The sequence below is a fragment of the Mercurialis annua genome, linkage group LG5 (assembly GCF_937616625.2).
Source record: "Mercurialis annua linkage group LG5, ddMerAnnu1.2, whole genome shotgun sequence".
Lineage (NCBI taxonomy): Eukaryota > Viridiplantae > Streptophyta > Magnoliopsida > Malpighiales > Euphorbiaceae > Mercurialis > Mercurialis annua.
In genome coordinates this window covers 4,507,214-4,532,015 of record NC_065574.1, presented here as the reverse complement: position 1 = coordinate 4,532,015, position 24,802 = coordinate 4,507,214, and the positions used below count along the sequence as shown (strand labels likewise).

The window sequence follows — 24,802 nt, the reverse complement described above, 5'->3', positions numbered from 1 at the left end:
TTATGAAAAATTAAGCAACTCAACAAAACAAAAATTGCAGAAACCATTAACAATATCAGCTCCAAATTAGTCGGCTTTCTAAATCTAATAAATTTAGAAATAATATACAACAATAATAATTAAAAAACAATTACAGCTCGGAGGAATTTTGGCTGATAATTGGCCAGAGAAGAGGGATCAAGGCATTGATGGAATGTAATAATTTAACCTCTATGAGATCTGACTTTCAGGTAATGTAAGCTCCATTGGATCTCAGTTGGCTCTTCCACCACACAACTCTTTACGGCTCTCGGAGTATAGATTACCAGTGACGAGTATCTGAGTTGTTGCAATCCATTGAATTTTGGTGCAATAATAGCACAGCAATACTGTTCTATCGAGTGCAGGTTTACGAGATTTCCTCTTCGAGCTCCATTTTGCATACTGAATATTCTCGCTCAAACAGCAGAAACTCCTGTACATGAAAAGGCAGTTGAATAACATCAGCTGGAGCAAATTGACCAAAAATACTGCATTATATGCTACCTATTATTAAGAGAAAAAAAAAGGAACAGAGAAAGCAGCACAAAACACACTGAAATTCGTGATTTAATTTCATTTACTAAAAAGATGCACGATAAAATTACTTAAAGAATCCTTTTCGAACAGAATTTCATAGGGTTGAATTACAGCACTGACTTTAAATTTTGGCAATGGCAAACACTAACTGTCAATTTTTACAATCAGAGTATCGAACAATTTTCTTATAAAAAAATATTCATATGCACACCAGAATATACACTTTTCCAGCATCCCCATCAGTATCTTTTATCGGAAAATTGCTCGGTGCTCTAAATTGCAAAAAAATAATAATTTGTATCTGACATCGCCAAAATTTAAAGTTGGTGTTGTAATTGCAGAACATGTTAAAATTCATGATTTGTTTTGCAATTAACCCTATCTTATATGATGACATTCTTAGCATCTACACTTGCACTGCAAAATAATATTACGTAAAGTCAAGAAAGATCAGCTACAAATCCTCCTGATATTGGCAGTCGTATGTGTTCTTAAATAGTTATTGCTGCTGATATTGGTTTCATGCATATATAAGATGAATATAGATATCTGAAAAGGAAATATTTGCCTGCAATTAGCTAATAATCAAACTAATCATCAACTTACCTGTAATTGTTGCTGACTAAACAAATGGAGGAACCCAGCTTCCGAGCTAGCAACGAGTTCAATCAAATCATCATGGTTTTCTGGTGGATTACCGGCCTCCATTAATGCAATAGAAACCTGCAGAATGGCAATACTGTTAATTGCACTACCAAATATACTGTATACATTTATTCAATCTGTGACAAACAAGAGAACTATCAAAAGCTAAACCCATACAAAATTAAATCATGTGAAAACTACTAGTCTACTACAATACACACAAGACCCATTTCCTATTTGCAAAGAAGACCATTACCTGCATACATCGAAGAATTATTTCAGGAAGACAACATCTACGACATAGTCCCTGTACTATATATGTAGCCGGTTCTTCCAAAGATCCCTCTGCAATTGAATACCAAGCATCTAATCTGGAAATTTCCATCGTAACTCCTGCTTGGAACCGCACAAGCTCCCCTGCATTTGATATAGTTAAATAAAATCAGCACCACTAAAACATCATTGACGTCCTCTCAAACAAATTTTTATGCCTTGAAGATCCCTTATGTAAACGTAGCTTCAGTTTTTGTATTGGATATCCTTTTAAATATTTTCCAATTACCAGCGGCTCTTTTCCCATTATAACAGGTGGAAAAAATTATGTTATTTTAATATTTTTATAGTGTAGCACTATCAACAAAATAAAAGATACTGATGATCTCTTGAGAAATCATCCACAAAAATGTACATAAAACAAATTACAAATTTCATTTACATTATTCAAACTCGATCCCACAAAGGCAACCAACAAAACTGGACCAGAACTATAGATGATATAATATTTTTTACCTTTAAATCCAGCTGCTATGACAGTACCAAGAATACCACCATCATCAGCTTGGTGTAACCCAAGTCCATCGCCCTCTACTGCCAAACAGCGAAGAACAACCTCAATGCAGTAATTGTCCCTTGGTGAAATGGCAACATTCACCTAGTTAACAAAATTTAGGCCATAAGCAAAGGCAAACTACAGCTAAGAGAACTGAAAAGATCAACTTCATTCCAAGATCCCAAATGGACATGTCTTTCTACTGTTTTTGTTCACTAGTTAAACTTTTGTGTTGAAGACTCTATGAAGTATGTAGAAAAGATACAGTTTAAAGAATATAAACACAGATAATTCCACAACACCCCAACTCCTAACCACCTAATTCCTCCCCCACAATACATTCATCAACCACCTTCCTACACACAAAGGTCGGCATAAACATTGCATCAATCAACAATTTCTACGCCAAGCAACTAACTACTAGAAATCTAATTATACAATGGAATTTCAAAGAAGCAACAAACTGTAAATTCCTTTAAATTCTAATTTTGTCGCAGAAAAGTTCTTGTCTTAATGACATGGATGTAAAGTTTACCCACAGTTTTACAAAGGAATGTAATCGAAGGTACTCACCTCACCCTACAAGGAATGATTTATGAGAATATAAAAACTGAATCAAGAAATAAGACATCCAAGACCAGCTCATAGTTTTTTGTGAAATCAATTAATTAAGATATAAATGCATGAAAGTAGTCATCAGATATTCTACATCTAGATATATGAAAGTCTTATATACTTTCTTATTTACTTTGACATGTAAATAAAACAAATTATTCAAAAACATATCATTAATTGGCAAAATACCAGAATCTAATTAAAAACATGGAGTTACACAGAAACAATAAACTGTATTTGCCTTTAAATTCTAATTTTGTCACAGAAAAATTCTCTTCTTAGGAATTGGGATTAAAATTTAGCCACTGTTTTACACAAGATAATCTAAATGCTCACACCTCAACTTGCCAAGTATGATCTCTAAGAATATATAAACTGAATCTAGAAATAAGACATCCGTGACAAGCTCATTACTTATTTATGGAAAAGTTTAATTGAGAATTATCAGCAACTAACACATGAAACTAGTTATCAGATACCTCAGCTAAATATATGAAAGTCTTAAATACTTCTTTGTTTTAACATGTAAATAAAAAAATATCGAAGAACATACCATTAACTGGCGGTGTAAGACAGTCTCCTCGCTCACTGACGAGTAAAGAGCACTCACTAATGCAGTACAAATGGTAGCATCTGGACACATACATTCACCCGAAGGCAGGCAGAGCATAGCAGTAGCATGCAGCTCAAGAAATAATGGTTCTGCTGATTCGTATGCATGATCTACAACAGAAGTCAACCAAGGGTTGTCTTTCCCTGCAATGTGAAGCAAGGATATCAGATCGCAATAATTAATCAGTAACTACTCAAAATTGATCAGGATATGAGGGGATGCAATTGCCAATCCTAAGTCCACACTATTGAATGTCATGAGCAAGCAAAAAAAGAATGGTCATATTCACTTACTTAATAGCAATGATAAAGATGATCTCAATGTTTCCTTGGCTGCTGTAATAGATCTCTGTTTTTCCTCCATTGAGAGTTCATGGACTGGAACCTCTGCGTTCTCCAAATCAATTTTGAGCCAGTTGCGGTATGTTGCATCACAGGAGTAGTATTCGCTCTAAGAAATACATGAGTATAAAAATGGAAAAGCAAATGTCAATACAAAAAGAGAGAACAGAACAATATGGAAAAATTAACATGCTGCATACCCAGTCTTGAAATTCTCTGAGATTCTCAGAAACATAATCTTCAAGGGTATCAGGTATATCGGAAAGCTGCTTCAGTGGTTCAGCAAGTAAACTAAGCAATGCATGTGCCCCTATAGGCATTGATGGCACTCTCCACATAGATATCAGAGAAAATTCTCTGAAAAGTATGTTGCTATAGAAAGAAACAACACTTAATTTCAGAACAAAGAACACAAAATAAGAAGGGCCAGAAAGGCAAAGAGAGAGCAAAACCAAAAGCCTTAATATTAACTACACAAGAAATACAAACAGGCGCAAACAGAGAGAGCAGAAACAAAAGCCTTAAATTTCATCTCAAACACAAGCCTCGGACAACAGTGTGTCGCCCCTTTATGACTAGAAAGTTTGAGTCACTGAAAAAATTACAGCATAAAAACAGCAGGAAGGCTGTGCAAAACATTGTTTGCTCAAGCTTCATAAAACGAAGAGTTTGGGGCACCAACAGTTGAATAACTTTATAGCGCTCGTTTTCTATCATAATACCCAATACAACATAGCAAAAGAAATTTACAAGTCAAAATCAAGAAGTTCAACGCCATGATCCTCACTTATGGAAACGAATACGGAAAACACAATTTCTCAGAAATAAAAGATATAGAAACATTGGAAAAATGAGTAAATAATAAAATATAGGGGTATATTTATAAATATAATAAATATAAAGATATATTTATAGATTTTAAATAAAAAAAAGTATATATTCAATTAAATATCATCAATAATTATGCAATTACAGTAAGTACGTATTAAAAATAGTAAGATCATTTGTTCGGATTTAGTATTAGCAATTGTTATTGCTTGAATAATATAAAGAGGAGAAAAAATAGAGAAACTTGAATTTGATCGAGAACAAATAAAAAGAAATCCGCTTATTGTAGATCTGTGTAATTAAGTTTAATTTTTTCTTTTGAATCGTGTTTTTCTATTAATAATTATAGACACGCCCAAAACGTCGAGCTTCATATTTCATGAATTTCAGTTTCCGAAACATTTCGGGAACTTACAAACTCTATTTGAAACACATTTCTGTGCTTTATAGGTCCTCATTAACAGCAAGAAAAAAATTATGGTTCGAGGAAGAAACATCGATCGTGAAAAACTCTTATATTCTGCTACAAATTCTATTACCTGTGCATCAATGCCCGCCAAAGAAGCTTGAAACTAATATCTTTAACATTGTTAATTGTGGAGGGTGGTGTAAAGCAGAGCCATTGGATCACCATTGCTTTTTGAAGGCTCTGTAAACGGTGCTGCTCAGAAACCTCTGATGACTTATCGTATTTCCCAACTTTGATTTCCCGAGACCTTGACAGAATCCTGTTGCAGCATAATAAGCCATTTAAACGCCAATAATACAATGAAATCATAATAGTCTGCACTTGCTCTTCTCAGGATTTAAAAGAGTACTTTTCCAACACCTAAGTACCTCTCAATGATTTCTTCAAAACTGCCTTTTGAATCATCCTCGGAAGAAAATTGTAAGTACTCCAATGCAGAGAGGAAAATTTTGTACTTAACATGCACACTGTTTATCAGAAATAAAGGGTAAAAATTAGAAAATCATCATTCTTAGGAAAAACGGGGTCTGACCAAGATAATAGATCAAGAGCTTTGTTACACTTTGACATCCATCCCAAAAAATAAGGTTACAAGTAGAAGGGACTCTATTGATCTCAACAAGTAAGATTTTGCATACACAGAAGGCTAGAAATCAAGGATAATCTTCTTGAACAAAAAGAAATTTCATTCAGAATTGTGCTCTCAACTAATTACTCTTATGGCTTAGTCAGACAAAATCTTCAGCAAGGCTGTTTACAACACTTTTAAATGGAGAGTACGAATCAACTAAGTTCACAACTTGCCAGATAATCTGGCAATAAATACCTAATGATTGAGTTTCTCCTGTTATACAAGATTTGGTTGTTTACCAACATACGTCAAATCAATGTAGTAATACAAATATAAATAAAGAAAATAAACAACTTGTGTCTTGTCTGGTTCCCATTTAATACAACATTGATAACCAATAACTGACCTGCTATTTATTCTTAGTTCCATCATGTGAACAAAAAGGTCAACGCAACGATGCCGTGCAAGCTGAGATGCATAAATTCCGACTAACTCCTCATGTTGCTTTGAGAAAAGAAACATCACATACCTGAAATTTGGATTTTCCTACAAAAGGTTATGTACAGATCAACTTTGACAACCCAGTACAGAAGCCTTATTTTGAAAACAAAACATATACATGAAATTATAAACATAACATGATTAGCTTCTAGAGCCACGGCTCTATAAGCTACACATGTTCAATTTGTGCAAAGCTTTATGGATGGATGTGAGTGAGCGACTTGGGCACTTATGTGAATCTTTCCCATGGGTGAACTACAACACTCGCTCAACTCCTGGAGCAGTAGATACGTAAGATGTATACATCATCTATACATCCAAAGCCTGATGAGGGTGTATGGTGTGATTAAAAAATGTATGAATCTCAGTCTCTCCCCTCCGTCCTTGTTCCGTAGGGATCTTCACCAAGACTTAAAGACCTTTAATCTACTTAGAATACAATGTGAATTTCCTGCATGATGTCTTTCTAAGATTGTGAAACAGAGTACTTACATGTGTAGAATAAGATCACCAACATTCATAAGCTTCTCGTTGAAAGAATCCTTCAAGTCATCGGCAAGTAAACGCCTAAGCACAAGCACTAAGTGAGCACCAAAACGGATCATTTGAGGATCACCATGAGGCCTGCCATCAAAATAGTTCGCAATTCAAGAAGTCAAAAACTTAGAACTAGTTAAACTACAAATTTGTAATGGACAAAAAACAACCAAAAAAAAACAGGAACACATTTTCCTGCCTGGCTGTTGCTAGATATGCATGAAAAGAAATCAATTTAAGCAATCCCAATACAGTACCTGAAGATACTTTGATTATCTTCTGAAGGTGCTATCCATGACCAGATCAGGTCCAGTAAGTGTGGGATGTCACACGACATTAGATCCATCTAGCAAATGATGTGTAGTTTGATGGGAAATAGAATAAAATCAAATGAGAAAGATCACAAATGTTTCCATTCCTTAATGAATAGGGTAAATTTAAACTAGCATGAGGTTACACATATAAGAAACTTGAAGGTTGGTATTATTCATTTTACTCCTAGGGGAAGGGGCAGCACCGTATTCTGCGAATGATGCATAACGTATATGTTGTAAAATTACTTTTGAAAAGCATCAGAAGAAGGGCTCAGTACAATAGATCATGCATTATGTTCGAGTAACAACTCTGAACTGCAAATCCATATGTAAGTATACTAAATTCATTTGCAAAGATAGAACCTCAATTTTCCGTTGCTGCTCCTTGCTTGCTCGAGTGACAGCTTCATTGACCATTTCACTGAATCATGCAGGAAAGGAAAATATATAGCATTTTAAAACAATCCAAGTAAATAAACTCATAAAAGACTGCACAGGGACGATATTGAAATAGAAGACTGCAAACGTACCCCGAGTGGAGTTTCTGAAGAAAAGCAGAAAGACTTCGTGGTTGCTGGTTCAGAACTTGCAGTGGCCAAGTTTCTGGTCCAAAAGAAGTCTGAGATGCATTATCAATTTGTCCAGGACTTCCATCAAGAGAATATCCAGAGTTTTTGAGCTGTTCCATTCTCCCAGGTTGTGAACGAGCCAGCTCTAAATCTACTTGAACATCAAGCCAAGACTTTGCCATTGCCCAGCAGGCTGACTGTAGGTATATGAAGCATACAATTTCAAGACGTTTTCAGAAGAGAAAGGGTTAAAATCAAAGAAAAGAAAAAGAAAGAAATTAGCAGGAACCGTAAACAGTTAGGCAGACATAAATTTTAAGCAATAAACCGAAGCATCAAAGACAAGATAGTAGCGGATGGCAATTCATTCATATTGTTAACCCACTGGCTACTATTTTTGGATCAGGATTGAATATAAAATAGCCATCACCAAATAAAAGCTAATTAGAAGCAGCACTCTGGTTACTTTACCATCTGAATGCAACTAGAGACAGCATCCAGATGGATGATACAAAAACATAACAGCTGTCACAAGACCACAACAATTTTAAATACCACCACAATAATATTCAACATCCTGGTCATCCAAGGTCTGGTGAGAGCTCTTGATAACATGGCTTTACCCCTACTTTTTTGCAGGAATGCCATTTCTACGACCCAAAACCTGTGACCTTTCAGTCATACAGAATCAATTCTAAGGTTGTGTGACGACTTGCCATCATAACATACGTGATAAAATACAGTCAAATTAAAGCAGGTGTGGGAGAGAAGAATATGTTCAGAATTTTGCATCAAGAGCAACATATATCTAAAAAAAAAAAAAAGATACCTCCCAGTCTGTGCAAATAGGAAGCATGCGATTCAAATTACTGCATTGTGCTGCATATACAGCTACTTCATATTTTCCACCATTTTGCTCTGCAATTTTCTTCAAAATCAATAAGAGGACAAAGTAGTCAATTCTAAGAATGTAGAATAAAAATACTTATCAGTAAGGAAAATTAACATCTCAAACTTGTACAGATCATTCTATAAAGGTAAATAAATTGTGAGTCTCTACACATGTATAGCTTTTCCGGTATAAATACAAGAAATTTTAATTGCTGCTTCAACAAAAACAAAAAGGCATAAACAGAAAAGTGCACTTAAAATTTCCTCAGAGAAGCCAATTAAAGCATTACATGCAGAAAATAGCATGCAGTAAAGAAGTGTATCATGTAATGTATGAAAAAAAAAAAGCAAAAGAGAGTATTTATTAAGATTTTTTGTTCAATTGTAAGGTCACGGGAAAGGGTTTGATTCTCTCCATTGAAACTTAATCTTTACCTCTGATGCACAATATGATGCCCACTTCCAAAGACGCCATTGATGACCAATACCACTTTCTAATTCAACAGCCTGAAGGGTTCTACTCTTCCCATTTTTCATGAGGGCTTCCATAGAAGGAGCTAAGTCCAATCCTCCAAAAGGACACAAAGTTGCAGCTCTCCATGGCTACAACAAAAGGAGCATATCAGAAATGGATAAGATGAAACAAAAATGAAATAATTCACATTTTCAAACTACTAATTTAATACCTGTCCAGCAGAGCGGCAAAGGTCGCATGCCTCATCCAGTCTTCCTGCCCTTAACAGAGTCCAGACATCCTCCAAAAGAGACTCGTCTTGTTTCTGCATAGTTATGAGAATTGTGATTTAGGTATTTGTAGGGCCCATATTGTGTAAGCAGATAAATATAAGAAATCAAAACAGGGATACTAAGATCCCTAAGAAGTTAGACATGAATACTTTATCATCCGGAAGCTGATGAGCATGTTCACGTGTTGGAGCATCAAAATCCAGGTGGTGAACAATATTTGTGCTGGAGGCATCCTTCTTCAAAAGCCGCTGAGTATGGTGCCAAATTCCAGAATTGGGAAGATAGGTACCAACATGAGATCCCCGAACCTGCATCATTACTAAAAATACATGTCAAATACATTTGATATAGCTGTAGAATTTTCAGTACATTCAAAATGAACATTTAATGCAAATTTCAACTGTCAAACTCATTCACAAAACTAATGGGTTATTAAAAATCAATGTAGAGAACACTAGCTTATTGAGATGATCTCCAAGAAAATGTTTTTTGTATCAGTTTGTGATTGTTGAGGTGATAGGTGGGGGTAGCGGGTAGTGGGTAGTGGGGGGCATGCAAGAGTTACAAGGAAAGAAGTCGGTCAATGTGAAAAAAAAAGGATGAATTCCATCTACATGCATTAATTTATAAGTCATAAAGCAAATTAATATCATGAAGCAAAGCTACGATGCGAAGGGTTGGCAAACACTGGTATTAAGTATTTTCTTCTCTATCTAATATGCACAAATCATCCCACAAATGGACACAGATATAAAGGTTGTTACACTTACAGTAATGGTAACAGTCCAATAATGGCAGTTATGGTTAAAAGATGGCCGTGATAGCTGTTTCCAATATGAAATTATTGTACAGGACACATGTTTTATAATGGGGTTAACTAACTGTAGCGGGAAGACAATATTCCATAAAGCGCAGCTGTTATTTAAAACCATGTTTATGAACAGGAAATGATAGTACTATGCACCTCATAATTAATTCAGCCATAAGCATCAACTTGAAATCAGTCTCAACTATATTAAGAACTGATTTACCATTTATGTTCAAAAGTGATGCATGAACTCTTCCAATTACTCCATGTTGACAAGTTCTAACGTGCAATGTGCAAATTGCCTCTTTGTTACCTACCCTAATTTAACCCGTAAATTCGAGTGCTAGTTTCACATACTTGCTTAAGTCGTATGAAGCTACTTGCCATAATTCCACCACAATAGGTCAAGCAAAACTATCTTGGCAGTCTATGAAGTTACAATAGACATTAATGCTTAATGTACAAGTTAATCCTAACAAACCAAAGTAAAAAAAAACCCAAGTTTGAAAGCTAATCACCTTGCTTTCCAAATCAAGGGCTTTAGAGGCTAATCCTTCAAGCCACTGAACTACTCTGATGCATAACTGTGCAGTAAGATCCTTCACAACAGACTGGCAAGCCTCTAAATGTGATGTCGAGGGTGACTGAAGTAAGACAAATTAGACTTAAATGAGAATAAACCCTCTGAATGATATAAAAAGTCCATATTTATGCCTTAGATGAGTTACGAGTAGAACAACACATGGAAAGGAGAAGAAAATACCATAATAAGCTCGTCAGGGATTTCCTCTGACTCTGCAAGAAGTATGACAACTCATTACAAGCTAAATTTTGGTAGAAACACAAATATTAAAATAATGACAAATCATTACAAATCAAAGGCCGAACATGGTAAGATTTGGTGGAAACACAAATCTTAAGACTAGGACAATCGAAATAAAACAAATAAGCAATGTAAAGTTCAAATAAGAAAAGATTAATTTCTTGTATTGTGAACAATATCACTCTGTGGTTCAGCAACAAAACATTGGATAATGTTTTCTGACCTAAAAGAGAATAAAGATTTTGTAAAAAATATAAAGAATATAGAGCCAGCAAGTAATACCACTGCATGCATTTTAAACATGATTATGCTTGATATGAAGGCATTATCCTTAGAAGTAAGTAGAAATTGCAGGAGAAGGTGTGTTTAAAGCCAAACCAGTTTTCATTTTAAAATCTAAAGCGCTGCTTAACTCTAAGAAAGAAAATAATACTATTTTAGGCATACCTATTCAATTAACTGCATTTTTGTTTTCCCTGTTTGATAACGAACGGATGAGGAAACGGCTTTACAGATTTTATCAACACCATAAGTATGCACATTTTTGAAAAATCAAGAATGTAAAATACACACATTCACCTATTCATACTTCTGCATGCTCAATACTGAATGCCAACTATCATCTAAGCTCTGGACCCAAAAAAACTAAATGTTCTCTCGCTTTAAATGTCTACGTGTGTACATAGAGACATATCTAAGAATATGCATGAACATTTAAGTTGAATGATATTTACACTATAAAACGGCACCTTTCTTAGAAAAAAAAAGTCCACTCATGAAATGATAAAATACTACAAATCCTTTCTGATCAATTGCAACAAGGAAAGTTTTAGAGGATTAAGATTGTTTGCCTTTCCCGTATATGTACCACAAAAGAGACCAGGTAGCGGCCTCATCAAGTAGAAGTTGAGCCTTCTGTCTCATCAGTTTGTCTTCTACAGCTCCATGCCGTATGTTGTGTCCGTACCTAAAGAGCCATGCCCAGCATTGTATCAGATTAACACTCAAGAGACTAATCCTACATAGTTTAATTAGAAACTAACCATATAATGCATGACATCTTTTATAACCAAAAACCTTATGAAAAGATCAATTACAGCTGATAGATGGGGCCCAAAAAAAAATTCGTCTATACTTCAGTCACGGGTAAAATATTAAATCAATAATTGTCAGATGATAAGGGGATTACGAGATCAAATTTACTATGTCCAGATCAAATGGCTGAAGAAGTGGACGGCAAAAACAAATTTCTGTATATCTACAAAACTTACTCTTACAGCAGGGCCATCAGCATTGTAGAGGTTAATGTTGACTCGGGAAATTTAAACATATTAGATGAATGAAATTTGTAAATTTTCTCGATAGGATATGAGAGTATGTGTACCTGATTGACTCTGACACATTCCTGCATGATTTCTCAAATCTTAAGATCAAGTCAGGGATAGGCATCAACCCTGCATAAAATAAAAGAATATATGGAGATGGAGGTTTATACATCATAACCAGTTCCTCGGAATTTGAACAGAAGATAAGTAAAACAAATACTATAACAGTGATAAGAATATGAAAAACTGCAATATTTTTCTAAAGATTAAGTATTTTTAGATAATATAAACTTATGCCTGTGACGTTCCCCTCTCTCCCCAGACATAACTGACCAAAAGAGTGTGGTAAGAAAAACAAAAGAAACTAAGGCACCGTTGGAGTGAGGGTTTTTTAAATCCATCAATTTAACTAGATTCATGGATTTAAATCAATAGAATGTGAAATTTGTTGATTTATAAATTCCATAATTTAGATTGAATATAAAATTCATCGATTTATAGGGATATATTTGGAATAGTTAAATCTTAACACAATGCATCATTCATAAAAACTAATGGATTTCAACTTCACACCTAGGAGGTGGGATTTTGAGGGATGATGGGTTTTCACAATCTGTGGGTTCTCATGCTATTTTTTCGTACCAAATGGTGAAATCTATGGATTGTGCAAAATTCATGGATTTTTTCCTCCAAAATACCTCAATCCAAACGTGCGTAAGTATACATAAACTGAGTAAATATAACCTATGGAACAAGCAAGTGACACCATAGATTAGGAAATAGTTAAAACCCTATAAAAGTGGCTTCCTGAATCAACACTACTTCAAAATTTACAGACAAATATTTTTTCAGGTACCTTGAATAGCAGAATCAAGAAGCGAAGCAAATAACCCAAAAATCATCTCTCCGCTATCAGTCACCGACTCATCCTCAATCTTACAAGCTTTAAGCGACTCACTACCAAGCCGTCGTATCGAATCAACACCAAAGTCACCCTCATAAATACCACGACTATCAATATACGATCTTCTTTTAGATGCCGTCCTTGAATGCGGTGTACTTTCAAATTGATCAGTATCAATACTATCAGCCTCTTGTTTAATATTCTCAAGAAGAAGTGCAGCATTAGTAGGACTATGTATACTCTGCCCCTCATATAACAACCTCCCATCTTTGAGCTTAGGCACGTAATCGTCTCGGTGCGGAGATACACTTGTGGAATACCGTTTCCTGATGCAGATCATGTAAAATCGTAACATGAATAATTAAAATCGCTGGGGATTAAGAATTACTTAACTGACTAACAATTAATTTGCAATGCCTAATATAAAAGATTTAATTAAAAAATCAAAGTAGTATCAAACCCTAACAGAAAATGTTACCCGTAACGGCGAAATTGTTCTCTTGATGTGAGGTCTTCGGGGTCGAAATAGCTGGGAGGAGAAGATTCCATTTCAATGTCCATTATCTTTTGTGGAGTCTATGAAAGTTGAGCAAAATAATCCCTAGAATTTGATGAAGTTGAAGCTGGATTTTTATGGTTTTTGAGCGCGCTTTTTGAAGTAGCTAAAACCCTACGCGTACAACACTACAGTTACAGCAAGCTAGAACTGGAAGAAACAGCAAAACGCTGCGTTTTGTTCTTTTTTTATATGGGTCCCAAGAAATTCAAATAAGAGGGAATTTCGTATGCTACACAACTTTACATTATATTTTTTTTACTGTTCTAACTATTTTTTTTTTAATTTTACAAATAATTTTTTTCACTTTTTAGTAATTCATTCTCTCTTTTATAAATTTTTTTCCTGATGTTTTTTTTATTTTTTTACCGTATTTTTAGTGTAACTATGATGTATTATAATACATCTATTGTGTTTTTATCGCGTAATTATGTTGTTTTTATAGTGTAACAATGGTGTATATATAATGTATTTATGGTATTTTTATAATGTTTTATGGTACATACCATAAAAACATTGCAAATATACCGTAAACACTGTAAATACATCATAAACACTACAAATACACCATAAATATACAAGAAAAACGGCATAAATACACCCAAAAAACATAGATACACAGAAAACACTATAAATACACCAAAAATACATTATAACGTACATAAATTATAAAAACACTGTAAATATACCATAAATCAATTCGTTCGTTACGAAATCAGTAGCGACAAAATAATTATATGAATAATAAAATAATTTTATAAACATAAAATTATAGATTTACTACAAAATGTCCAAATCATCACAAAAAATTAAAAAAATTATAAAAAATCTAAAACCGATGTCAAGAAATTCATAACGCGAACAAAGAGACGAACAGAAAAGCGCAAACGGAAGAGACGAACAGAAAATCGGCCGGAAAAGATGAGAAATCCATCAGAAGTAGACGAACGGAAGCGCAAACGGAAAAGCGAACAGAAGAGACTAGTAAAAAAGCAACTGGAAGAGACAAAAAAATAATCAAACGGAAAAAAAAGAAGAAAAGAAAAGAGAATTTTGAGAGAAACAGAGAGAATAGAGAGTGATTATATAAATTTTTAACCAAAACTGAGATAAGACTTTTATATATAATAGGTATTTTTATAAATATGTTTGTTATTAGTGTAGAGCTGAAAATTATGAAAAGATGTATAAATTAATTATACATATGTTTTAAAATGAGGTGTTTTGAAATTAATTCCTTCAAATAATGACTTGAGTGGAAATTTGACCTCCACTTGCAAGAGAATTAGTACATATTTTATGGTCAATTTAATTCTAAATTTGACTTTTTTTATGTCAATACATTTTATTTTTGCATTTGATTCCGCGCGTATTACTCACCCGAGATTAAGGATGATAATTTTTGACACGATTGGGTTCAAATTGAATTTATATGAATTTATGTAATAAGTGGATCAACCTTTTTATAATATGGTTAAATAATGGGTTAATAATGTTAAATCCGCTAAATTTGTCCAAAAACTCGTTTAAATTTATTTATTAATTAATATATTCTTTTAATTAATTAAATTATCCCATGTGATAATAGCTCATATAATTTATTAAATGTTGTTTGTTGTATTGAAATATATGGTTATTTTAAAAATTTGTTGTTTAATTATACTCATTTGACAAAAAAATAATATAAAGTAAACATGTTATTAGTAAACGTGTTAAATATCTTACTCATGTTGTCTATTATGACTTGTTTTAATAGACTAATTAGACGGTTCAATACATATTAACCTGTTTAATAAACGTTTTTTATTTGAATTTGACATTTTAACACGATTAGTTAAACGAGCCATGTAAAGTTGAATTTTTTTTGTCTATTTTCAAATGTGTATACAACACATTTATGGCACGTGGTACGACTTACCAGCCTTACCTCTTATAATAATTTTTATACTAAAATAGAACAGAAAATTAATAACTAAATTATCATAAAACTAAAATGTGTGGTAAATGATTCTCGAGGCAAATTGCCACACAAGTCTTTAAATAATCGAAGTCTTAGAACTAATCTAACGGTTATTTACTGCAGTTACATAATTGCTATCATACAAACACGCGTCTCGAATAATTACCTGAACCATATATAAAAACCAGTCAGCCAGATAATCAAGAATTTTATCTTCTTAAGAAGAAAGAAAATCAAAACAAAGTAAAATGACAGTACTTCTCCGCTGCTCTTGCTTCCATCCCCGCCCATACTCCGCCGTTCCTCCTCCACCGTCCGATCACATCATCTCCGGCAATACCCAGCTCCCCGGTAAGTACATTGCACAGATACCCTATCGCAAGTCGCAATTCACCTCTTGTTTAGCTGAACTTTACTGTAATGTGCTAACAAATATGTAATCTTTAGAGTATATATAAAAATTTGAACTTTAGATGAGATGATCTTTATGTTTGTATTTCTTGTTCAATTTGTTTCTTGGTTCTTGAATTGTGGCTAGATTATACAGCTTTGATGATTGTTTTTGGTTAAGTTTTTGATGTGTTTCTAATGTAGATACTGAGTGGAAGGTTTAATTTTGTTTGGAACAGGGAATTTGGATTCAGTTCTTTTGAAAGTTGAGAACTTTTCTTCATTAAGAGAAGTTTCTAGTTTGTTGCCTGTTTTTCGGTTTAAAGATGGATTGCAAATGTCGCCTTTTCATCGACAATTCTTTCCAAATTTATCAGCTCATCAGGTATGATGGTGAGTCCTCTGGTTTCTTTTCTTGTTGTGTGTATGTTTTTAACAGCAACGATATATTTTAAGGACCAATTTAGCATCCAAGATATGCGAACTTTATTTGTATGTGCTGTTGTTTGCTTTACAGAAACATCTATGCTGAGGAATTCATCATTGAACATCAGAACACGTTGTCTAGGATAGCAACCAGTTAATCCGCCATGCTGTTATTTTAAGTTAATTATGATTATAAAAATTGGAATCAGGATGTGTTTTGTTAATGCTAAGGTTCCAATCTCTACAATAGATGAGTAGCTTAATTGTAATACAAAATTTACAAATAACTCCATCCTCCATTGGTGGCGAGCGGTAATGGAAAAACACGATGAACGCTTGGATTCCAGTAAATCTTAGTCCATATTGCCATTATAGGTCTAATTTCACTAGGATGTTTTAGGTTCCATTGCATGACGACACAAGTCCCAACTCCTTAATTTCCTGACAGATTAACTTAAACTCTCTCAACTGCAGGAAAACTCAAAATTAAGATCCTCAGTGACGGCATTTCTTGTTAGTAATGCTTTGATGTGGACTGCCCCTTTTGAGGCTTTGGCTGAAACCTGTGAAGCTGATAACTCCATTTTCAGTATGCCACTACTGCTATTTGTGGCTCTTGTAGGAGCCACTGTTGGAGGTATGGTGTCTCTAATGTGAGAGCAGATCTATTTCTACAATATCAAAATATGAGCGGTTTTACACCAATGCATCTATATAGAAGATCACTGTAGAAACCTTTTGTGCCTTTTCGCGCTTGCTTTTTGTTCTATTTGATGGAATGCTGCATAGTTCTTACACCTACTTTGCAGTCTTATACTGTTCACTTGAAACTGTTTTTATATCATAGGGTTGCTCGCTCGACAGAGGAAAGGGGAGTTGCAAAGGCTGAATGAACAATTGCGCCAGATCAATGCAGCTTTAAGAAGGCAGGCTAAAATTGAATCATATGCTCCCACCTTGAGTTATGCTCCTGTCGGAAGTCGTATACTAGAAGAAGAGGAAGTGATTGTTGATCCGAGAAAGCATGAGTTAATTTCTAAGTTAAAAAGCGGAAAGAATTTTTTGAGGAATCAAGATCCGGAGAAGGCATATGTAGAGTTTAAGACGGCTCTTGAGCTTGCTCAGAGTCTGAAGGATCCAACAGAGCAAAAGAAGGCTGCAAGAGGCTTAGGTGTGTTTCATTCTTGTGCCATATATCTATATTTTTAGTCTATATACTATATTATAAAGTTGAACTCCAAATAAGTATTTTGACAAGTGGAGTGGCCACGGATTGCGAAGTGGCATCGATTTAAGCTTACTCTGGCAGAATTCAATTGTTTTTCCTCTATTTTTGCTTCAAAGTCAAATACTCGGATCCCTGTTACGTCTTCAAATACTAGTGTTGTTCTTAATCTGTTAAGCTGAAACCTGCAATAATGTCTTGGTTTTGCAGAATGCAAATAAGGTTTCTTTTTAATCTGAATCTTCTCTGAACAGGGAGCTCGTTGCAAAGGCAGGGTAAGTATCGTGAAGCCATTAAATATCATTCGATGGTTCTTGCCATCTCCGAAAGCGCAGGAGAAGACTCTGGAAACACTGAAGCATGCGGGGCAATAGCTGATTGCTATACTGAACTTGGTGATCTTGAACAAGCTGGGAGATTTTATGACAAGTACATTGACGGATTATCAAAAGACTAATCTGTTTGTTGCCTCATACTTTCATAGTTTCATCCTTTTGAGTGTAGTAGATCTTGTTTGTTATCATAGGCTGTGCAAGCATTACAGACCTGAGTTTTTTTTATCAATTCGACCTTTCAATATGACAAAATCCGTGACTACCTCATATCAGCTCATTCGATCAGGGGTGCATTCATTATGCTCCAATTGAACTATGAATTTAATTTTGTTTTAATTTTTTAGTTTGGATTGATTTTTACTCAATTATTAACAAAACTTAAATGAAAATTTTCAGCTTCAAAACTAAACCGAACTGAAAAAACCAAACCTCAATAAACTTCGGCTTACTTCTGTTTTTGCACACTCAGACTTGCGATGGTCAATTATCGACAAGATGTAATTTAACGTAAAAATTACTGAATGTTGCAACACTTTTGAGTTGTATATGAAACCCCCACACCCATAGATTAGTGTCACTACAGTATGCAGCACCCTTACCAGAAATCAAGGATGAAAGCAAATGAACTGCACAATCGAGCCGATCAACAGAGTATATAATGCTAATCAACTCTTAATAAAACTCTAATAATACAGAATATCAATATAGTCAAAAGCTTTAAAGCAAACTATTGTCCATACTAGACACCTCATCCTCTCACCACAAACCACTCATCCCTACTTTATAGATAACAAACTCATCCCTACATGGTAGAAAGAGAAAAAAAACAGAAAAAGATGAAAATTACATAATATGTATACATCCATACAAATGCCAAGCAAATGATGTAAATATGCGGGTAACAACCTCACCGCACGATAAAGAGAAAACAGAAAACTTCCTAATAATTTAAGACTCAAATAAGACCTGCAAAGGCAGGTAATAGAAGTAAGAAGTTAACTCTTGTCATTACTAGTAGTACATGAGCTGCTGGGCAGCAGCGATATTCTGGAACCCACCATCATATATTGCTTGGCTCGTTCCAGCACCCATTCCCATTGCTGCTTGTTTGAGAGGAAGCTGCCCCTGAGGATGCATCAAGGCATGAACACCGCCCATCTTGCTCATTGCTAGTTGTCGCTCGTAAGATAAAAGGTCAGTGGCTGAGAGGCCTGGTAAAGGTGCGACTGCAGGGGGCGGAAGTGGATTTGAACTTGTTCCTGGTGGGGTGGGCTTGCTACCCCAAGAGCACTACAATAACAAGAAAGATATTTAGAAGTCAAGGACTTAACCAAAAAAGAAAAGAGGCTCCCCCACCTTCCAATTGTCTATGAGTAGGGGTGTGCATTCAGTTTGAACCGAGCCAAACAAAAAAATTAATTTTTTCAAATGATCCAAACCGAATTTCTAAGAGACAAAAAAATTTCAAACTGAACCGGACTAGTCAGTTTGTCGATTTTTCGGTTTAGTTTGCACTAAAAATATTTGTTTATAAGCAAACTGAACCAAAGAAATGATTTTTTTTATAAAATCGAACTGAACCAAATTTTATTGGTGCGGTTCGATTGTTTAGTTTGGTTTTTGCACACCCCTATCTATGAGACATGCAAAGGTGTTTACAACTTCTCCTTCGATAGTCAATACATTGAGAGACATCGCAGACATACCTTTATTTGTTTGCCAAAAAGAATTGACTGGACATTTCCCAGTTGAATAGCTACAGCTGCCTCAGCATGACTACTGAACCTCACAAAACCAAATCCTTTATCCCGCTGGACTCGGACCTCCTCAATAACTCCAGCACCAAGAGCATGGAAGTGGCGATGTAGATCAAGCTGAGTGACCTGCCAAACAGAAAATTACTACAATCATCAGAGATCCCGACTTCCGGATTATCTGATAAACAATACCATTTCATTCTAAGAATACACAACATGCTGATAGAATAAGCATGCAAGAACCTAAGGTAGGATGAAAAGAATCTTGCCTCTGGAGCGAGGTTCCCCACGTAAACAGTTGTGTACTGAGAATTATTTTCTGGAGCCTCAATATTGGCTGTTTCTTTGCCTTCATCTGTACAAGGAAGAAAAATAGTAAAGGTTTTACTTTTGTATTGTTATTTTTTTGCTGAAGCGCCGTTAAAAATAAATAAATCCGGACCCTACAATTCCATAAAACATGTATTAACATGCAAATATCATTTCCGTAACGAATTACTGGATGTTGATACATCCAAAAAACTAACAAAAATGAATAGTAATAATCATACCCTCCATAAGATAAAACTGAGAAAATGATCAATAAATAACATTAACTACTCCTTGCTCAGATTAAGCACAACTCACCTGATGAACCATTTGTTAGTTCCACTACACTTTTGGCATCAGAACTTTGCTTGTCATCATTAGAGGTAGCACCTTTTGTGGCCCAATTGCAACGAATCTGTCTACTCCCAAGCCACTTCCCTAAAAATGAGCCACAAGCAAGCGTTATTGTCATGCTAGCATTGCAATTAAAAATATTCAACAGAAAGATAGCATGTATGATTGGTAAGCCCCCCCACACCACATAATTTATCTTTTCTAATCTATATCTTACACCAAGTAATAGTTTGCCAAAAAAACAGAAGTTTACCCTTCGGCCATATATAGAGAAGGGAACATGGAATAAACTGATATATTTCCCAATATGGCCATTACAGAATGCAGACAGATATGTTTGCTAACAACTTGCTATTATTTTGCAAGCAATAAGCAAACAAAGAGGTGAAGATAGCGCATCGCTAAAGTCCAATATAAAAATGTGATAATGTACAACAAACTTGTAACTGAACCTGATGATTATACAGAAATAAAATCTCTCCTAAAGCTATTATAAGTTACAACAAATTCACAATTCATCATTCATACCTGTTAAGTCGTTAATTGCACCTTGAGCCTCCTGTTGATTTCTGAAAGAAACAAACCCAAAACCTCTTGAACGCCCAGTTTTTTGATCCCACATAACCCTTGCATCTCTGAAACCAAAAAGAGGTAAGAAATCGCCCTCCACTTAATAAAAACACCATTTATTAAATATCATCAATTCATCACAATAATAATCAGAATTCACATTGTCATAAATTCAACCAATCATTCACAAACATACAAATAAATATGAGGGTTAAGACTTACGAACAACTGGGGTAGACTGAAAAGCAGGCAAAAAGTGTTGCATCAGTAACCTCAGGACTAAGATCTCCCACAAAGATGTTGTAGTGACCTGCACATCACAATGATATCTGAGCTTATAGACAAAGCCTTACAAGCCAGTTTTTAGGTATTAAACTTTCACTCTCAAGCAGAAACCAACCTGATGTATCTTCTCGCTGACCGCTAGCATATGCCCAATTAACTTTAATAGGCTGCCCAAATCTATGAATCACAAAACAATTAGATGAAAGCTAAACAAAATAACAGAAAATCAACCGAGAACAACAAACTAATGGAAAATCAGAAAGCAACATACAAATGCCTTCCGTTCAGAGATAATATTGCAAGAGCAGCTGATCTGCGATCGAAGTAGTGAATAAATCCATATGAAGACTGCATGAGCAGATACAACAGGCATGTAAATCAACGGAAAACATATGGCACATAAATTATAAGAAATGGAACAATAAGGGCTGCATAAAACCAAACAGTACCTTTTCCTTTCTTATAAGCTTACAGCCTTCAACAGGACCAGTACTTGAAAAAACTTCTTGCAGAAGTGGTTCAGTTACCTGTGTCTGGATATTTCCAACATACCTGTATTTTTTTCAAAAATGAAGCAACTAGAACTTTCAAAAAAAAGAAATGAAATGGATGAAACTTATAAGTGACTTTAGGCAAAGATCAAAAACAAGTGAATAACATCTCACAGCAAGAAGAAGTACAGTTAAAACTTACAGATAAACTAACAACTGAACTCAATTAATTACGTTTTCAAGTAACCTAAAACGTTTTGAAATTAAAAAACAAATAGGTAGTACTAAGTGCTAATACTATTGATGCTAGAATATGCAATCTTTAAAAGATAAAAAATAAAGTTAAAGCACTACACTTTTGAACATGTAGAGCAATATAAGCAGTAGCATTATTAAGATGCAGATGAGATGGCAAGCACAAAAGAAAAAAAGACAGGAAAAAGAAGAAGGAAATTGAAGAAAAGGAAACATGTCTAGACAAACACTCACACACTGCGGCAAGTGCTTGGATCAAAACCAGGAGGCAGATTTCCACTGGGGATTGGCTCAATCTGCAAAATGAAAAAGTAAAATCTAAAAAAAAGTAAAAAAAAAAAACGAAAAGAACTAAATGCAAGAAATCCCCTCCTGAATCTACTTAAACACAAAGTATTTTAAGTCTGTAAAATAACATAAGCTACGCCTAGTAATGACAAATTTTAAGTACACTAGAAAAATTAACAAACAAAAAAGGCCAGCAATTACTCATATGATAGATTGCTAACTATCATGGTTTTCAAGATAAACTGTCCACAGTTTCACCATCTAAAAGTAGAAAGAAATCACAAAAAACAAAATGCTACATTTAAAAAGATCACATTTCTAATTTCAAGAATGTCAATGCCACTATTTTACTTAGGGAATGAATTTCAAAAAGACATTTCCAGTGCATTGATTTCCAATTGGACGTTCACTCTAAATCCTCAATAGAAAACTATCTGCAGAACTGAAGCTTCATATATAAAGCTAAAATAATTTAGCAACATCCTTTATTGGATTTTGTATATGCTCGTCCAAAAGGAGAAAGACACTTTAATAAGACAGCATGGTTAACCTGATTAAAATACTAATGGTAACTATGAAATCGTAGACAAAATTCCGGGAGTTAGTGATGGGTGAAAAGTTAGTTTGCATTTTTTTGTTATATGAACATGACAAAATTAGCTGTGTGTATATTCCAAACTTAACTACGCACAGCATTAAAGGTTGATTACTAAACACAGCCAAAAATGCAAACAGTGAATTCTAAACCTACTTCAACACACACTGGAGTTGGACTAGTTTAAAGAGGCAAAATATACTGTAAAATTGTACAACAAATAGTACCAAAAAGAAATTAAATATTTAGCAAGTAGAAAGAACATTAATTTAAGCTGTACAGCAGAAGAAAAAAAACTGAAAGTCATCAACTTTATTTTTATATTGAAACAAATTTCAACAGTTTTGGATAGAAAGAATAATACTTTAAGCTGTGTAGCAGAATACGTAAACAAATTGACACAGGTTTCAGTAGTTTGTAACCAAACTTCAGAAAATTAGAAGAAATTAAATGAAAACATATACAGCAAATCAAAAACCCTAACATTTTAATCATAGTGACAGCAAAAGTAATGTCCCTAACTAAGGAATCACAATTTCTAAACTTCCAGAAAAAAACTCTAACCCTAGCTTTCCTAGCAATCCAAATCAGACAGAAAAACAAAAAGAAAAATTTCCCGTTGCAGAATCAAAAATCAATGAATCAAAAAAGGAACAGAATTTGAAGCAAAAGATGAGAGAGTGAAGAAAAAACCTGAGGAGGAGCGAGAAGACCAGGGTGATAGAGAGACTGTTGCTGAAGAAGAGCTTGCTGCATCAACTGTTGCTGTTTCAGCCTCTGATGTTGCATTTTCTTTCAGGAATTCGATGCAAAATTCAAGCCCTGTTTGTTTCCCGAGAAAATAAAATTAAGCTTCGATGGAGTATTTTCCTTTCCTTCTCGTTCTCGGTTTTTTATTTTATTTTTTAATTTAGTTAATTTTAGGGTTCAAATAGGAAGAAAAAAAAAAGGAAAAGAAAATTGGAGTACGACAGAGAGAGAAGGCTCTGAGGAGAGAGATAGAGAGGGAGATAAATGAGTGGCTCCCAGTTTTCTATTTATACTTTTTTTTTAATTTTAAAGTTTTTTTTTTGTTTAAGCTGATAATGTAAGTATTGTCCTGTTTCTATGTTTAAAACTTTAGACTTTAAAGTGAAGTACCAATGGAGTAACGACAAATTTTATGTGTTACTTAGCTTTCTAAATCGTCTTAGGATTTGGATTTGAATTTAGACTTTGGAGTAAATATCATGAGAGGACACTTACATAATCTATTTATTTTCGAACAATGTAATATAACTAAAATTGTATAAAAAATTAAAACCAATTCAACCAAAAATTACAATTTATCTGTTTTACTGGTTTGATTTTAAATTGAAAAATAAACATTTTAATTATTTATTTGATTTACGGTTTTAAAAATACCAAATGCACTTGAAAGTCAATAAAGACACACCGAAATTTTACATTCGTGATAGATTTGCAAAAAAAATGAAAGGTGGTGATTTTATTTGACAGTTTTTAAAGAACGTGGTTAAAAAAAAAACGTATAAAAATGATGATTTTATATGAAATTAATAAAAAAAATCATAAAATATAAACAGATGGGAGAAGAAATGGTGAATTTTCAGTTTTACTGGCAATCACTGTATCCTTCCTTCCTCCAAAAAAAAATGGTGGAAAAATCGGTGAAAAAATAATTTTTCGCTTTCTAACAGTATTATAGAAAAGGAAGAGCTCACACAATCGACAAGCATATTACTTTTTATAACATTAATATTTGAATAAAGAATCAATTGACCCCCTCAAGTTAGCACGAAGTTCAAAAAAATCGATCATATAAAAATTGGTTAAAAAATCCAAACTTTTACCAAACCGTATAGAATACCTATCCCCCAATCAGCTTTTGCATAAAATACCGCTCCAATTATTAAATGGCAAAAAAAATTAAGAGACTCTCCATATTTATATCATTATTCATGTTGACACTTAATGATTTTTAAATATCACTTTGCCCTTTATAATTTTAAAAGTTCTAATATTATAATATTTTTTTACTGTACAAATTTGAGAATTTTTGTACGCTTCCCCATTCCAATTTTTCTCGTCTCTTTGTCACTGGCAACAATAAATCATCGC

General features: G+C 34.1%; 3 protein-coding genes across 4 annotated transcripts; 1 reads left to right on the top strand and 2 right to left on the bottom strand.

Annotated features, from left to right (window-relative positions):
• LOC126681052 (nuclear pore complex protein NUP107) lies at positions 1–13,594 on the bottom strand. Its single transcript, XM_050376426.2, has 24 exons — positions 13,367–13,594; positions 12,841–13,214; positions 12,044–12,113; positions 11,511–11,626; positions 10,600–10,631; positions 10,355–10,480; positions 9,178–9,336; positions 8,968–9,060; positions 8,717–8,884; positions 8,220–8,318; positions 7,352–7,587; positions 7,185–7,242; positions 6,765–6,853; positions 6,463–6,594; positions 5,876–5,998; positions 5,267–5,365; positions 4,969–5,157; positions 3,802–3,973; positions 3,554–3,710; positions 3,201–3,403; positions 1,993–2,134; positions 1,460–1,620; positions 1,165–1,281; positions 1–454 (listed from the first exon to the last, which is right to left on the bottom strand). Exons 1-24 carry the CDS (start codon positions 13,447–13,449, stop codon positions 389–391), a joined length of 3,264 nt encoding a protein of 1,087 aa, XP_050232383.1. The 5' UTR covers positions 13,450–13,594; the 3' UTR covers positions 1–388.
• A 2,013-nt stretch (positions 13,595–15,607) lies between these two features.
• Positions 15,608–18,123, top strand: LOC126679831 (protein FLUORESCENT IN BLUE LIGHT, chloroplastic). Of its 2 annotated transcripts, XM_050374835.2 has the most exons (5): positions 15,608–15,755; positions 16,034–16,179; positions 16,695–16,857; positions 17,068–17,391; positions 17,700–18,123. In XM_050374835.2, the coding sequence occupies exons 1-5, from the start codon at positions 15,653–15,655 to the stop codon at positions 17,900–17,902; spliced, it is 939 nt and encodes a 312-aa protein (XP_050230792.1). In that variant the 5' UTR covers positions 15,608–15,652; the 3' UTR covers positions 17,903–18,123. The 2 variants fall into 2 exon arrangements, with proteins under 2 accessions (XP_050230792.1, XP_050230793.1); XM_050374836.2 differs by lacking the exon at positions 15,608–15,755 and having other exon boundaries at positions 16,062–16,187.
• A 313-nt stretch (positions 18,124–18,436) lies between these two features.
• On the bottom strand, positions 18,437–23,677 carry LOC126682510 (oligouridylate-binding protein 1B-like). The gene is made up of 11 exons (XM_050378227.2): positions 23,378–23,677; positions 22,036–22,097; positions 21,505–21,607; positions 21,327–21,403; positions 21,171–21,232; positions 20,993–21,080; positions 20,729–20,835; positions 20,165–20,284; positions 19,807–19,892; positions 19,487–19,663; positions 18,437–19,070 (listed from the first exon to the last, which is right to left on the bottom strand). The coding sequence occupies exons 1-11, from the start codon at positions 23,471–23,473 to the stop codon at positions 18,792–18,794; spliced, it is 1,257 nt and encodes a 418-aa protein (XP_050234184.1). The 5' UTR covers positions 23,474–23,677; the 3' UTR covers positions 18,437–18,791.
• Between the last annotated feature and the right edge of the window lie 1,125 nt (positions 23,678–24,802).